At 46.6% G+C, this 13,913-nt stretch overlaps 1 protein-coding gene across 6 annotated transcripts in view; it reads right to left on the bottom strand.

The window, feature by feature from the left end:
* Positions 1-320: 320 nt before the first annotated feature.
* The window catches only part of RBM33 (RNA binding motif protein 33), a 116,951-nt gene continuing 103,358 nt past the window's right edge, over positions 321-13,913 (bottom strand). For 5 of the 6 annotated variants that reach the window (XM_061198990.1, XM_061198986.1, XM_061198987.1 and 2 more), the window contains 2 exons: positions 5,571-5,659; positions 321-5,322 (listed from right to left, as the gene is read on the bottom strand). In XM_061198990.1, the coding sequence (XP_061054973.1) occupies positions 5,274-5,322; positions 5,571-5,659 (138 nt within the window). In that variant the 3' untranslated portion in view covers positions 321-5,273. Of the gene's footprint in view, positions 5,323-5,570; positions 5,660-9,844; positions 9,889-13,913 lie in introns of those variants that run through there. The other variant, XM_061198989.1, reaches the window with a different exon arrangement.

Raw genomic sequence — 13,913 nt, 5'->3', positions numbered from 1 at the left:
ATCAGATTTCAGGCTGTGTTGTTGGTGAACCTGAAAATTAAACAGTGGAATTAAAGCCTTAGAGTTAAAATCCTCACAAAGGAAGAACAATTCTGGATCCCATGCCTGTGAAAAGCAAAGCTGAATCATAAAAACAAATGATTATCTGCTCTTCAGTCAACAGTATAAATGTCTGTTGCATGCATGCATGTTGCTTTAAAAACATAAATTATATACTCTAAGACAATACTGCAGAGTGCACACAATTTAAATAGTCCTTTAAAAATCAGGTTCCATTACGTGCCCTTAAAATGAAAAATAGTTTAAAAGAAAATCATGCTAGCAAGAGGTCTACTTTCTAGAGTATATAAATTACTAAATACAGAATATATTAAAACAGTACAACTGTTTGTCCACTCTGGAAAATATTAAAATTCAAAGACTACATCATGTTCCTTTTTAAAAGGCCTGTATTTTTCTACATACCTTTCAAAATTAGTAAAACAAAACACCAACATGGAGGCCTTTTTACATTTTAGTTGGTAAGAAGTAAAAGCAAAAAGCAACTTCTCACTAAAAATACCTGTTCTGCCTGCCCATCTTAATGAAAAGATTTCCTACCAAAACACGGCACAGAAAAGAGCCAGTTAAGATTTTCTGCACCTTCTCTAGAAAGGGCAGGTTACACGTGTAAAACCAATGATCCTTCCCAACCACACGCTACCAGAAGGTATACCTGGGATCCAATATGAATCAGTGAGTTTTGTTTGGTTCTAGGACACAAAACCAAGGGCACTTTAAACGAGAAAAATTAAATAGGTTGTAAAAAACCTTACACAAAATCCTTAGGATTTAATAGAAGTCAAGGCTGACTGCCTTTGCAGAGTTCATATTTACCAATGTCCAAAATAACGCGTCATTCACAAGTTTTAAGAAGAGTTGAGAAGGTTAATTAAAATGCTCATTAAATACAATGGAATATCTCAACTTTCCCTCTATCGATGTAAACTCCTGTGGCTTCCTTCATGGGGGGTGGGGGCGTCTCCTGGTCCTATTTCGCACCACCCCCGCCCTCTGTTGGTTAATCCCCTTTTAGAATTCTGTCACTTAAAACCCTGTAAAAAATCAATAATACCTTTCAAGCACCCCACCCCCTCCCCCAACAAACAAAGAGAAAGGAGCTGGGCTGGGGGGGACGGGGCGGGGCAGGGCGGGGCGGCTCTAGCTGACTACAGGAAAGTAAAAGCAGCTCTACTGGGGCGTGCGTGAAGCCCGGAGAGGCACTACGAGAGCAAGGGCAGCGCGGGCCTGTGCCCGCCGGGACGCGCTTCTGGACAAGCGGCCTGCTGCCTCTCCAGGATCTAAGGGACAGAAGGGAGGACAGAAGCCCCCAAGAGCGGCTCTAGGTGCTCTGCACACAGACCTCGACCAAAACCTGCCCGTCCCCAGAAGGGGACACGAGCACATTGAGCTTACCTTCAATTAAACAACAAAGAAATTTAAAAACATAAGAAAACAAAAGCCAAACAGAACAAAACAAAAACCAGAAGCCAAAAAAAACCACAAAAAACCAAAAAAACAAAAAAACTAAAAAAAGAAAGTGACAGGTTCTCAAAACAACACGGCCTCAGTTCTCATCTACCCTCCACGCAAGCCAGCCAGGCCTCCTCCTGGTCCAAGAGCCCGGTGGTCCACCGAGCCCAAGGGGCTGGACCTGGCGCAGACGCCCCTCCTCCAGCCCGGGCCGCCAGCGGACATCCACCGAGCCCACCGTGCCCGCCGCCCGCCCGCAGGCCTCCCCACCAGACCGGCTGACTCCTGTGCAGAGCCAGCGTGTTAGAATAAAGCCTCTGATAGACCCTCGTTACCACCCCTCCGTGCTACAACTCTCCTCGCCCCACTTCTAGGCTCCTTCTTCCCTCACCCTGGACACCTCTCCCAGCCTCCTTCCAGCAACAAAGTCTGTTTGCATAATTAAGCCAAATGCCCTTTAAAAAAAGACCCCTTTGTGCAGGATCTAAGCTGTCACAATTCAGAAATGCTACAGAACCAAGCACAAACAATTGTTTATCCAGGACCTTTACAAATCATGAGAAGGAAGACCCCCAATTAGGACTGGTTATGATGCCACCCCCCTCCCCTCTCCCGTCCCCCCCCACCCCCCCGTGGGGAGGGGGCACAGACACCCACTTAGCATGCTGCCTGTCCAGAAAGGGGGGAACCCGCAATATTTCTTTTGGAAAAAAGAGACGATATTTCTCCTTGAGAAGGATATCAGTATAAGAATTTAACAAATGTGGCCAGACCAACGGTAGTGCAAGGTTACGCTCAGATAAGTAGCTAAGTGAACTTATATTACAGCATAAAATCAAAACAAGATAAAGAAAAAACACCTCAGCGCCACACAGTCACCTGCTGTATTTACCTTCTGAGATACACTGATATTTACTGGCTTCTTGAATTTGTGAACAAATAATACACAGGTCAGGATAAATGTATTGACTTACTACCATCTTTATAAAAATCGAATATACACACAAACACATCAACAATTATGGAACTGTATCCATTAAACTTTGATAAGACAACACAAAAGAACTAACAAATAGCTAAGATGCTGCTGAATTGAAAGCATTTCCAATAACATTTCATTTTAAGAGGTCCATATTTACAGGGTATGCTAACTGCTCCTGCATATCCTTTAAATGCATGATAAAGAAAGAACAAAGATAATGGTTGCAGCAGATCTTCCAAGAGGGTTCAGCTCACGGTGGTCTGATTTCACTGCGAGAAGTGCACCGAAAATGGAAATAACGTTCCTTTCTAATTCTGCTTCTTTCTTTCCTTTTCCAGTTTCCCTCAAGGAAATCAAGCCTTTGTTCCCAGGCCTGGCTGGCACTAACAGAGCCCGTGATCAGGGGCCATGTGCATCAGGAGGCGACCGTGGGAAGCCTTTCTAACCAGTCCTTTCCGGAAGGCCTGGCTCGACTTGGCCTTTCAAGAACATTCTATCAAGAGAAAGCTTACTTCTCTGTGTGTGTAGACTGTTAACAGACACACACCTGTCCCGGGGCACCCCTGTCAGACTCAGACAACACAAAAACAGACCTTAAAGTAGCCATGAGGTCTGGCTTGAACAAAGGTGCCCTAATAGGATTCGTTTCTTACCACTAACTAGAAGAAAGTATGCCTGAATGGCTACTTTCCAGAGACAACATGCAGATTTTTAGTTTCAAAGCCACAACACACTCAGACTATTTCAAAAAGCGGTAAAATTTTGTAAACTCAGCTCATTGCGTCATTAAGTCCTCGGTGATAAAATAAGTCCATTAACTGTGAGCCTTCCTGCTGCCCAGGGTGGGGAAGTGGTCTGGATCTCTCCTATGTGGTGCCTGCAGGCTACCCAACTCACCACTTCAATGCAGCTCTCTGTGGACTGAGCCACATAAGCTACGCTCCTAACCTGTGAACACACCTGTATCTACTACTTGTGAGGACGGGGGCAGTGGCCACTGGCCATCTGGATGCTCCACTGGAGCACCTGGGGCCAGGCTGGCACACACCACCACCTCCCAAGGGTTATTAGGCAGGGGCTTTCTGGAACACGGGTGGCCAGGCACCTCAGCTGGGGGGGTGTTCTAGTGTGTTCTACGAGTGCCTATAGTTTCCTGGAACCGAAATCTTCTGAAGAGCAGCCATCAACACCCACCTTCACATTCCAAGCTCACTCCTAGCACACGGTACCACAGTGGAATCAATGCTACAGAAAGTCTCACAGGGTCTGAAATGCTCTCCCCTCTGGTTCCGGTAACTTAATTTGAAAAAGTAATATAAAATTTCAACTGTGAAAATAAGAAGATACAAGTTCACATGACCTGTGTCTTAGCTCCCAAGAGAAGGCTGAGAAGGAGGGACGCCTTGCTGCAGGGGGCTTCCTGCTCACATCTGGTCCTCGCTAGGCTAACCAGACGCATTAACTGGTGGTAACAGGCTTCTATTTCCCTTAATTCCATTAATAAATCTCACAGGAAATCTTAGGTATAAAATATAGCTAAAAAGTCTGAGTATGTCCCGGTATCATTTGCTCAAATAGTTCAGGTCCACGTTAGAATCAATCCAAAATAGTGAAACTCCTTCAAGAGCAGTACAATAAGGCACTTTTTTCCACGTTTGCCCAGAATGAATTTTACTACAGATGACTTTAAGGGGAGGAAGCGTCTCTCACCTGAAGGAGCCTACCCAGAATCCCACAGACACACTGTGCCACATGCCACGGAGCGCGACAAGCCAGCGCAAACGTCCCCTCGCTCTCGGGTCCACTGAAGGACAGCGCAGCCCCTGCTCAAAAGGCCTTCAAAAAAGAAAACCTTAATCACAGGTTGCCCAAGAATGTTCTATATGCGTCACAGAGCCGGTGACATGAATATGCCACTTGGGGCTGCATTTAAAAAGAGGAAAAAACCAAACAGGCCTGCGAAAGCTTCAGGCTGTCCTACCCTCCTCACCTGGCAGGTATGCTACGCAGCTCGCCTAGCAGGGAGCCCAGCGAGGGCTGGAGGTGAGGGCGTCCCGACACCTGCTCTCAGCCTGGGGGTGCGTGACGATGCCCAGCAGCACTTCCGCCGCATTCAGGACGAGTATAAAAAGGGGCTTTCCCTTTGGAACTAGGCCTATACAGTTGGCGCTTTTGGAATATTTACAAGAAGCAGAATCGGCCACACAATCGGCACCGCTCCCAACCACCCTCATACCCTGCTTTCCAGGATATGCAACTGCCAATCATAATCACCCGAATTTTAACCTACGTTTTTACAAGAGCCTTTTGAGGGCTTTCTGAGAAGGTAACACAAGTGAAGCTGGTTGAGAAAACGCTCATCTAGCCTGCACTGAAGATAAGTGCAACCATTATCAAATATTCTTTGCTGTGAAAACTACTGAGAATTTGTGACGTTAATGTTCTTTACTCACTCTAAGTCGCTGTAATCGATCATACATAAGATCACGAAGAACGATGTCTACATGCATTGTAAGCACTTTGAAAACAAAAGAAAGCGAAACCTGTAGTTCTTTGTGGTGACAAGAGAATGTGAAGTGATCTAACACCGAGTCGAGCCTGCCGCGTCCCGTAAGGTCAGCTCTTCTGGAGTCACTGCTGGGCCGCTGGGCGCTCCGGACAACAGCCACGCAGGGCTGTGGACGGAGAGACCTAAGCTCGCAGGGCTCTGCGCGGCAGCTCCCAGGAAGAAATTCCACAGCGCGTGTGCAGCGTTACGGTCAGGCTCTCCTGCCAGAAATCACTCAACAATCAGGGCCACATTTATGTGGGACAAATCTATCATATGCCTGTGGGGATTTAAAGAAACAATGACCATTAAGCTACCTCTGCACACCAGCAGCCACCTGATCAAGTAGAAGAAAACATGCAGACTGACAGAGAAGATCAACACAAACCCAGGGGTAACCACCCACGTCACAAAAGGAGGCGGCGTGCCCTCTCTCTGCACCCCCGGTGCATCTCCGCAGAGACAGAGAGCAGGTGGCAGCATAGACCCCTCCCATCTCCCACCTGTCACCAGGGAATCCAAGGCTACCTGTGGAACTTCTGCTGAAACGCTAATGCATGGGCGGGTTCCTTGAACTTGGCTATGGCTTTCCGCTGCTGGGGAAGCATCTGTAAACTCTGAAGGAAGATGACAGAAATACTTTAGAATCCTGTTGTGTAGGGTGTAATATACATATATATTTTTTTATACATTAGATTTAATGCAAAATTTGAGTCCAGGCTGACCCTTAGATCACTAAAACAAACTAATTCTACCTCCCTGGCAATTTTTTGTAACCTGTCCAGATAATCTATCCAAAACCAGTGCTTCAGTAAGTCACTGCCCTGAGCAGCACTCATTCATATCCTCCCAGATTGGTGTTAAGACCTTCCTTCCATCGTGGGGGCTTCCCTGGTGGCGCAGTGGTTAAGAATCCACCTGCCAATGCAGGGGACACACGTTCGAGCCCTGATCCAGGAAGATCCCACATGCCGCAGAGCAACTAAGCCCACGAGCCACTGCTGCTGAAGCCCGCGCGCCTAGAGCCCATGCTCCGCAACAAGAGAAGCCACCGCAATGAGAAGCCCACGCACCGCAACGAAGAGTAGCCCCCGCTCGCCGCAACTAGAGAAAGCCCGTGCGCAGCAACGAAGACCCAACGCAGCCAAAAATAATGAATAAAATAAATAAATAAATAAATAAATAAATAAATAAATATATATATATATATACACACACACACATATATATATAAAGACCTTCCATCATTTGCCCCGTCAGCCACCCAATCTTCTCTCTAAACCTTCTTGGGGAGGCCCAGGACAGGTGTCCTTGGAGAGTTACTTTCTGGTTTCACGTCTTCCTGTCAGGCGATTTTCCACGGGGCCCTCAGTCAGCTTTTTAAAAGTACAATACTCATCATACAGGAGGAACTGCTGTAAGGCAACGGGACCCCACGGTCGGAGTGGGTAGTTACCTCCTAATTACCACTGGAGTAAATTAAGGGTTTCATATATGTAGCTGGGCCACAGTGAGGGGCAGCTGTGTCTGTGGCAGCCATCAGCACAATTTGGTCACGGTTTGTGCTTTAAAAAGTCTGAGAGAAGTGGCATCTTAAATTAGACCTTTAGGGGACTTCCCTGGCGGTCCAGTGGTTAAGACTTCGCCTTCCAATGCAGCGGGTGCGGGTTTGATCCCTGGTCGGGGAGCTAAGATCCCACGTGCCTCGCGGCCAAAAAAACCAAAACATAAAACAGAAGCAATACTGTAAGAAATTCAATAAAGACTTTAAAAATGGTCCACATCAAAAAAACCTTAAAAAAAAAAAATTAAATCTTTAGGATTTGAAACAACCATTCCCTGAGGCTACTGTTTGCAGTAAAAACCAAGTGAGTTCATGAAGAAGATGGATCCATCAAGAGAAGAGACGGGTGCAGGGACAGTGGACTTACACCTGGTCCTCCCTCACACCTGCCCTGAGGACAAGGGGCAGCTTTGTGCTTCCCCGAGGACTGGGGATGTAGGATTCCAGGATTTGGGAGGGATGGGCCGGAGGAGAATTCGATTTCTCAGCCAGTCCCACTCTCCAGAGTCTGATCCTTCTCAAGCATTTTGGTGACTTGCCATGTGTGTCTGGGGCAATGAGCAAAGTGGCAGGGGGGGCCTTGCTACCACGGGGACACAGCCTGAGGAAGCAGCACAGGATTCAGTGGCGGGGAACCGTCTGCTGTGTCTGGGCTTCTGTCCAGTGACGCTTAACAGCCAGAAAAAATAACTAATGGTAACACACAACCCTTTAGAAGTGTTTACACACGTGGCTGTTTCATTTTAAAGCATTTGTTCAAAGACCTACAACAAAAGCACACAGGCAAAATATCAATTCCTTGAAATATGTTCAAAAAAGGTATACTGTATATGAAATAAGCACTCTCCATTTTAGTAAACATAGAACTCCCATAAGTAAAACATGACCAGAAGAGCGCTAAAAAAATATTCTTCCCAAAAAGTTGCTTTTCAGTGCTTCACACAGAAATAAAGAGTTTCAAGTCTCCGCATTACACGGCACTAAGGTTTACACACAGACTCCCCTCGGAGGGGCAGTCAGATAGTCTGGGGCACATCACCAAGGCACATCACCAACCAGACCCGGACCAGTGAGAGGACCAGGCCCGGAGGTGGCAGAGGCAGCCACTAGGCAGCAGTGAGCTCTGTCTGCCTGGTTTTCTAAAACCAGTTTAGTAGACACCAGAGTTTTCCTCTTCTTTCAGATATAAAAACCAGACGCAGAAGATTTTTCTTGATGATTTCACTTATCATTAAGTTAACTGGACAAGTAAAGCTCAGCAACTTGGTCTTTAATTAATGCCATCAATTAATTTCTCTTGGACACATTGTCAGCATGAGGCTTTTCTGGCCTCTCAAATTCCACTTTTGTTACTTGACAAAGACCTGTTTTCTCTGCCAGCCCCAGCTTTCGGCTCACGCCCACTCTGTGCCTTATCCTTGAACCATCTCCAGTTGTTGAAGCTCTTCTGGAACTGCTCCTGAAGAGAAAATGCAGTGCTGTCCTGTCACCACCAGAGAAGGCCAGAGAAGAATGTGGGTAAGAGCCTGCTTCAAGTCACAAGTCCAACCCAAGCACTGCAGCAGAACCTCCCACCAGGCCCTGCTTTCTAATTCGATCTCGGGCGCCTCAGGCACCCTTTTCCTCCTCCGGCCACATGGCTGCAGTGCTCGAGGGCGCTGGGGTGTAGGCACAGCTTCATACTAACTGCTGCCAGCACGGTGGCAGTTCTTACCTCAAGACTTAGAAGAACTTACCTAAACTTATTTTGTCCAGAACTACAAAAATCGCTCAATTAGGAACAGACAAGAAAAAACTAATTTGTTATGATATCACAAATAATTACCCACACTCTACAATTCACAGATGGAATCTGGATTTTGAAAATACTATGCTCTTCTTTTGAGAAAAAGCATGTCTAGATGTCATTTCCTCTGGGTGATTTCACAACGTGGAATGAAGGCATGAAGCTTCCTCTTTACCATTTACCAATTTATAAGGTAAGAGGTAAGAAGATACGCTTATCTGTATCTCAGTGGTTTAAAGCTCAATTTGATTGAGAAGGTATCGATCAAGAGAGCATAAACTTTTGATGAAATTCTTTTTTTTTTTTTAATATTTATTTATTTATTTATTGGCTGCGTCAGGTCTTAGTTGCAGCACGCAGGATCTTTCGTTGAGGCCCTCGGGCTCCTCTCTAGTTGTGGCGCGCAGGCTAACCTGCGTCCCCTGCATTTCAAGACGGATGCTTAACCACTGGACCACCAGGGAGGTCCCTCAATGAAATTTTTAAATCACAGGAAGGAGTTGGTTCTCAACAGTCAACAAAAGTAATAAGAACACTGTCTTAAAATTTGTTTTCTGTCTGTTCCCCTTTATTGACATTTTTGCACCCTTTTCCAAAACACAAAACCTATTTTCAGATATAAGATTGAATTGCTAAAACTGTCAATATTCAACCATTTCTGACCTACCAAAACGACAAGTATTAGCGATCACTTTATTGGGAAGAGAGGAAAAGACACTGTCCACTAATAAGCTAAAAACTTATTATGATCACCAGCTTCTACTTTGAAAATATGCGCTTCTTCTAATCAGTAGCCCATTTCCAAATAATTAAACGCTTTAATTCACCCAGAATGAACGAAGAGTTAAACTTTGTCTCCAGTCTACACACTCACTCTGACCCCGCCCCATCTCCCCCACAAATACGGTACTGGCCCACGGAGAGACAGGCTAACTTGCCCAAGCCCACCCTGATATACTTCTCATTTTTCAGAGACAAGACATCTGCAGACAACTTGAGAATAACTGTGCTACTATAAGTAGCAAAATACCAGTTAAAACACTCCTTTAGTTGGCCGCTTCCCTTGTTTATATCCAGCCATCCCATTCAGGGCCATTTGACTGAACTGCCACAAGGCACTCCATTAACAGTAGAAAAGCTGCGACAACCTACAATTTAAGTCCAGAAAAATGTCCATGCTGTTCAGAACCTTGGCCGTTTTTTCCCTGATTAGGAGAAGTTCTTCCTCTTTCTAGAAAGAGCTTGTGTTCACGTCCATGTATACTAATAAATTACAATATTAAGGGGATTCTTTTTTTTTAACATCTTTATTGGAGTATAATTGCTTTACATTGTTGTGTTAGTTTCTGCTGTATAACAAAAGTGAATCAGCTATACGTATACTTGTATCCCCATGTGAATGTTAAAGGGATTCTGAAATGATTCTGCAGTCCTGAAAATCAATTAAACTATTCTCCCACTCTGGCCAACAGTTCCCAGCACCTTCAGGAATCAACCTAAAGCCAAAAATGAGATTGATATTAGTTGTTTTAAACAAGTGAAATTGCTCAAACAAGAGCCCCATTGATCAATCATTAGAAATCTACTCTCTCGGGCTCCACCCCAGACCTGATAAGACACCCTGGGGTGGGCCCAGCCTCCAGGGACAGCTTGGGAACCATCGAGGGACACGCGCTAGTCCTCCTTTCTCACGCGATGGCACCTGCACGTGTTGGTGGCAGCTGGCCTATGCCCATTAAATCTTTTCTTCTCCGGCCTCGCAGTCGGCTTCCTCCAGCCAGTCCTCGGGCAGCATGGCGCAGGACCCCTTCACTCCGGACTCTTTTCTGTGCGCAGCACCCGACCTCTCGCTGGGGACGGGGCAGCGGCTCAGGCTGCTCCATCACACGCTGCTTCTCACGGAAATCAACGGCTACTCCCGTGCTGTTCACATTTAACTCATCATCGCAGCGTGTGTGGTCTTTTCTGATGCCGATTCTGTTTTTTCCTCGATTCCTATGTTTGGGCTTCCTTGTGTCCACGGCGTAAGTGCTGTTCTTTCTGCTCTGATACAGTTTAAAGACATTCTGAGGCCCTCCTCTTCCACACTCACCTTCATCTTGGACAAACGTGCCCTGCAGGTAAGAGCCCGTGTCTTATCACATGGTCTGCCTGGAATCCTCTTTTTTCTTTTGGGATTATTTACAAGAGTGTTTTCAGAACTTTGTGTGGGAGCCTCCAATTAACAGTTTTTCCCATTACGGTTTCAGATCATGCGGCCACGCCTATATTTTCTTTAAACCTCGTGACGTCACTTTTCGGAAAGTCTACATTTGACTATGCCTGGTGTTTTCCTTCCCAAAACGTCCTGAACTTCAAAATGACTGCACTGCTTTCACTGAGATCCCAGCTTTCTCCACATCACCCACCAGACATCCCTGGTCAGTCAGAACCAGACGCAAAGAAGATAAGATGGTCTCATCCCAGAAGGCGAGATGCTCCAACGTGACCCCACCTTACACGACTGCTCAAAGGGGCTCCCTCTCACTGGGCGGCCCAGGATACCCGCCAGAATGAGGGCTTTCCAAGTGTCTGGTTCCCTGGAACTACCGCACTGGGAGCTTGGCAAACTTAGTGGGTCCCGGAGGGCCTCTCCTCAGCAGCCTGAAGCGACCCCCCCAGAGGACTCTGCTCTGGGACAGCAGGCCGCCTTTCGAGAGCACACGCTTTCCCTCAATGGCATGTGGAGGCCTCCGTGTTTCTTCCATTCCCCCTTCCAGGCGACGCCAGGGAATGGTGAAAGAGGTAGGAGACAGCGCTTGCAAGCTTGTGTGGTTCATGAGACTCACGTAGGTGACGTACTTGGTTGGGAAGCTGCACACCAAGAAACGGCAGACTCGGGACCGAAACTGAAGCCCTCTCTCAAAGCCCAACACTTGCTGCTGCATCGCGGCATCCCGGAGGGCCCGGCAGCTTCGAGAACGAGCCGCCATGGCCACTCCGGTCACTCGGGCTCTCGGTTTAGTGACTACCTTCCAGGGTTGTTGGAGAAATCAGGGAAGAAGCCGGGGAAAAGTGAACAGCACGGTGCCAGGCACGTGTTGGCCTAATCTAAGCCTCAGCGGTTATTATTGCCATTGCTCATGGCCAGTGCCCGGCTTTTTATTTTAGTGATGATCACAACAAGGAAAATACTTTTATTTTTACACCATGGCATTTCATTTCTCTATAGGATAACACATTTTTCTTCTTAACAGTTTTAGGCAAAATCCCACAAACAGGGAAATAAGGGTAACTAAGCAAAGGGGCTCAGAAGTTATAACTACCTTACTTCCTGACCCTAAGAGTTAACTCGGCTTCAGTCTCCCGGAACGCAGCGGGAGGCCGCTCCGTGGGAACGTGCGCTGGTCACCGGAGGGGCACCTGCGCGAGGCTCACCTGTCTGTGGAGCCCCCACGCCCCCCGCACAGGTCAGCCTCCCGGAGCCCCACCCGCACCCAGGCGGCCCCTCCCTTCCCTAAGAGCAAGACCCCCCAGAGTCCGGGCAGAACCTTCTTTCTGATTCTTTCTCTATATCACTGCTAGAGAGTACCAGGTGGGCTTATTCTCACTGCACCCTCTCACCTGAAACTCTCAAACATGCTGTGATGCTTCCTGTGTCATTTCTACCGCTGGTCAGAATATTTCTGACAAAATCCTATCATTTTTCCTTATTCTGTCAGTGAGTCTACAGATAAATGTCTTTAAAAAGGACTCTTTAGAGAGGCTTATGAGAACAGGTTAAGGGGACAGCACACTAACCGGGGAGTGACGCCGCCACAGTAAAGAAGCAGAGCTGACGTGCTGTTACTGCCGTTCCCATAATTAAAGGCCCAAAGGAACGGGCCTTCCTAGTCCAGACACCGCCTCTTGCTGTTACACCAAGTGAACGCCAGGTGGCACCACAGCCCAGCCCACCAGAGGCTTGACACACGTTTCTTCCTCAGCCAGCGCAGCGGGGCGGGGGGCCTGGGTCCCCTAACCATCCCTCTGAAGTGTACTTATAGTTAAACCGCAATGAAGTCTTGTTATAAACGCCTTTAAAAAATTTATACCTAGCAATATCATTCTTTAGCTATCTAATGCTGGCAGAAGCTTGCTATTGACAGATCAGTTTGCTTGTTTTTTTAAATTGAGAAACTCAGCACTTTGTGAATGCAGTGTTTAAAAATCTATGAACTCCCCCTCAAAACCATTCCATGGACCTAAGTAAGACTGGCAAGAAACGAGAGCTCCGCTTTTTGCTCCCTGGGATGGACGAACATGCCCTCCTGAGTAAGTGCTAGATTCATCACCCTCGGGGATTTTTTACGGTGCCATTTTCAGGGTACCTGATGTAACTCAGAAAACACCACTCTCATTTTCCTATCTTCCTCTCCCTTTCTAGTTAAGAGAAGCCCTTAAAACACTTGACATTGTTTTTGCCTGGCTTTAAGTGCCCTCAGTTAAACTTTACTTAACACAATGATCTCTAATCCTTCTTTCCAGAACAGGAGGGAAAAAAAAAAAAAAAAAAAGGCAAATGGGAGTAAAGATGGCCCCCAAAATGAAGAACTCAAAATTCAGTTTTTAAGATGGATAAAACCAAGGTTAGGTGTCTTTTAGCAGTGGCTCCAAGCTAACTTTTGCAGGGCAGTCAACCTCACGCAGTGCTGTAAGCGGCAACAGCACTGCCATTCACACTTCCTGAAAACCGAACCACATTCAAGGACGCTCAAGATACGGAGGAGGAAGCAAAGCCCAGAAAACGAGCAGGTCACATGCGGAAAGCAACAGTGCTACCACTTCCCACCCAAACACAGACACCAGGAACACGAGCCCTCAGAGAACAGACTGGACGAGGCCCCGGGTCTTTAACTCCAGGCTCCCTGATGAACTGTGATTTGACCCCAAGTTTTCAACCGCCATTTGTTTGAGAATCCACTCAGGATAACCATATTTTAATGCATTGTAAGTTCTCTAATGCCAGTTCTGTTCCTGCAGATTAATCCGTGTTATGACGGACTGCCCAAGGACAACTCTCCTTGGACATGAGCTTAATGCCTCTTGATGACTGAGAAGCCGCTCCTGACCACACAGCTGGGAAACTGACCCTACTAAAAACAGAAGCCACAGTCTCTGGTTAACGTTTCACTATTACATACACATGAAAACTAAGCTTAACCATCTCTCTGAGAATCCAAGGATGAAGGCAGAAGTAGTTAAACCTAAACAACGAAATCATCTCGGAAGGGCTTCCATCTATGCCTCACTCTTGTCAACACTCAATGGTAGATGAAGGCTTAAAATACACTAAAAATTAATTACTTGTGTCAACTCTGTTTCCCCATTAACCCATGAAGCAAGAGACCTTAAAAGAAAGCACTCTGTGCTTTCTGTGTTCTTTTTTTTTTTTTGGCCATGACGCTTTCGGGACCTTAGTTCTCCCCGACCAGGGATCAAACCTGTGCCCCCTGCAGTGGAAGCACAGTAACCACTGGACCGCCAGAGAAGTCCCCTTTCT

The sequence above is a fragment of the Eubalaena glacialis genome, chromosome 8, assembly GCF_028564815.1.
Source record: "Eubalaena glacialis isolate mEubGla1 chromosome 8, mEubGla1.1.hap2.+ XY, whole genome shotgun sequence".
In the NCBI taxonomy this organism is placed as follows: Eukaryota; Metazoa; Chordata; class Mammalia; order Artiodactyla; family Balaenidae; genus Eubalaena; species Eubalaena glacialis.
The sequence above is the reverse complement of the archived record's forward strand: the minus strand, read 5'-3'. Positions and strand labels throughout refer to the sequence as shown.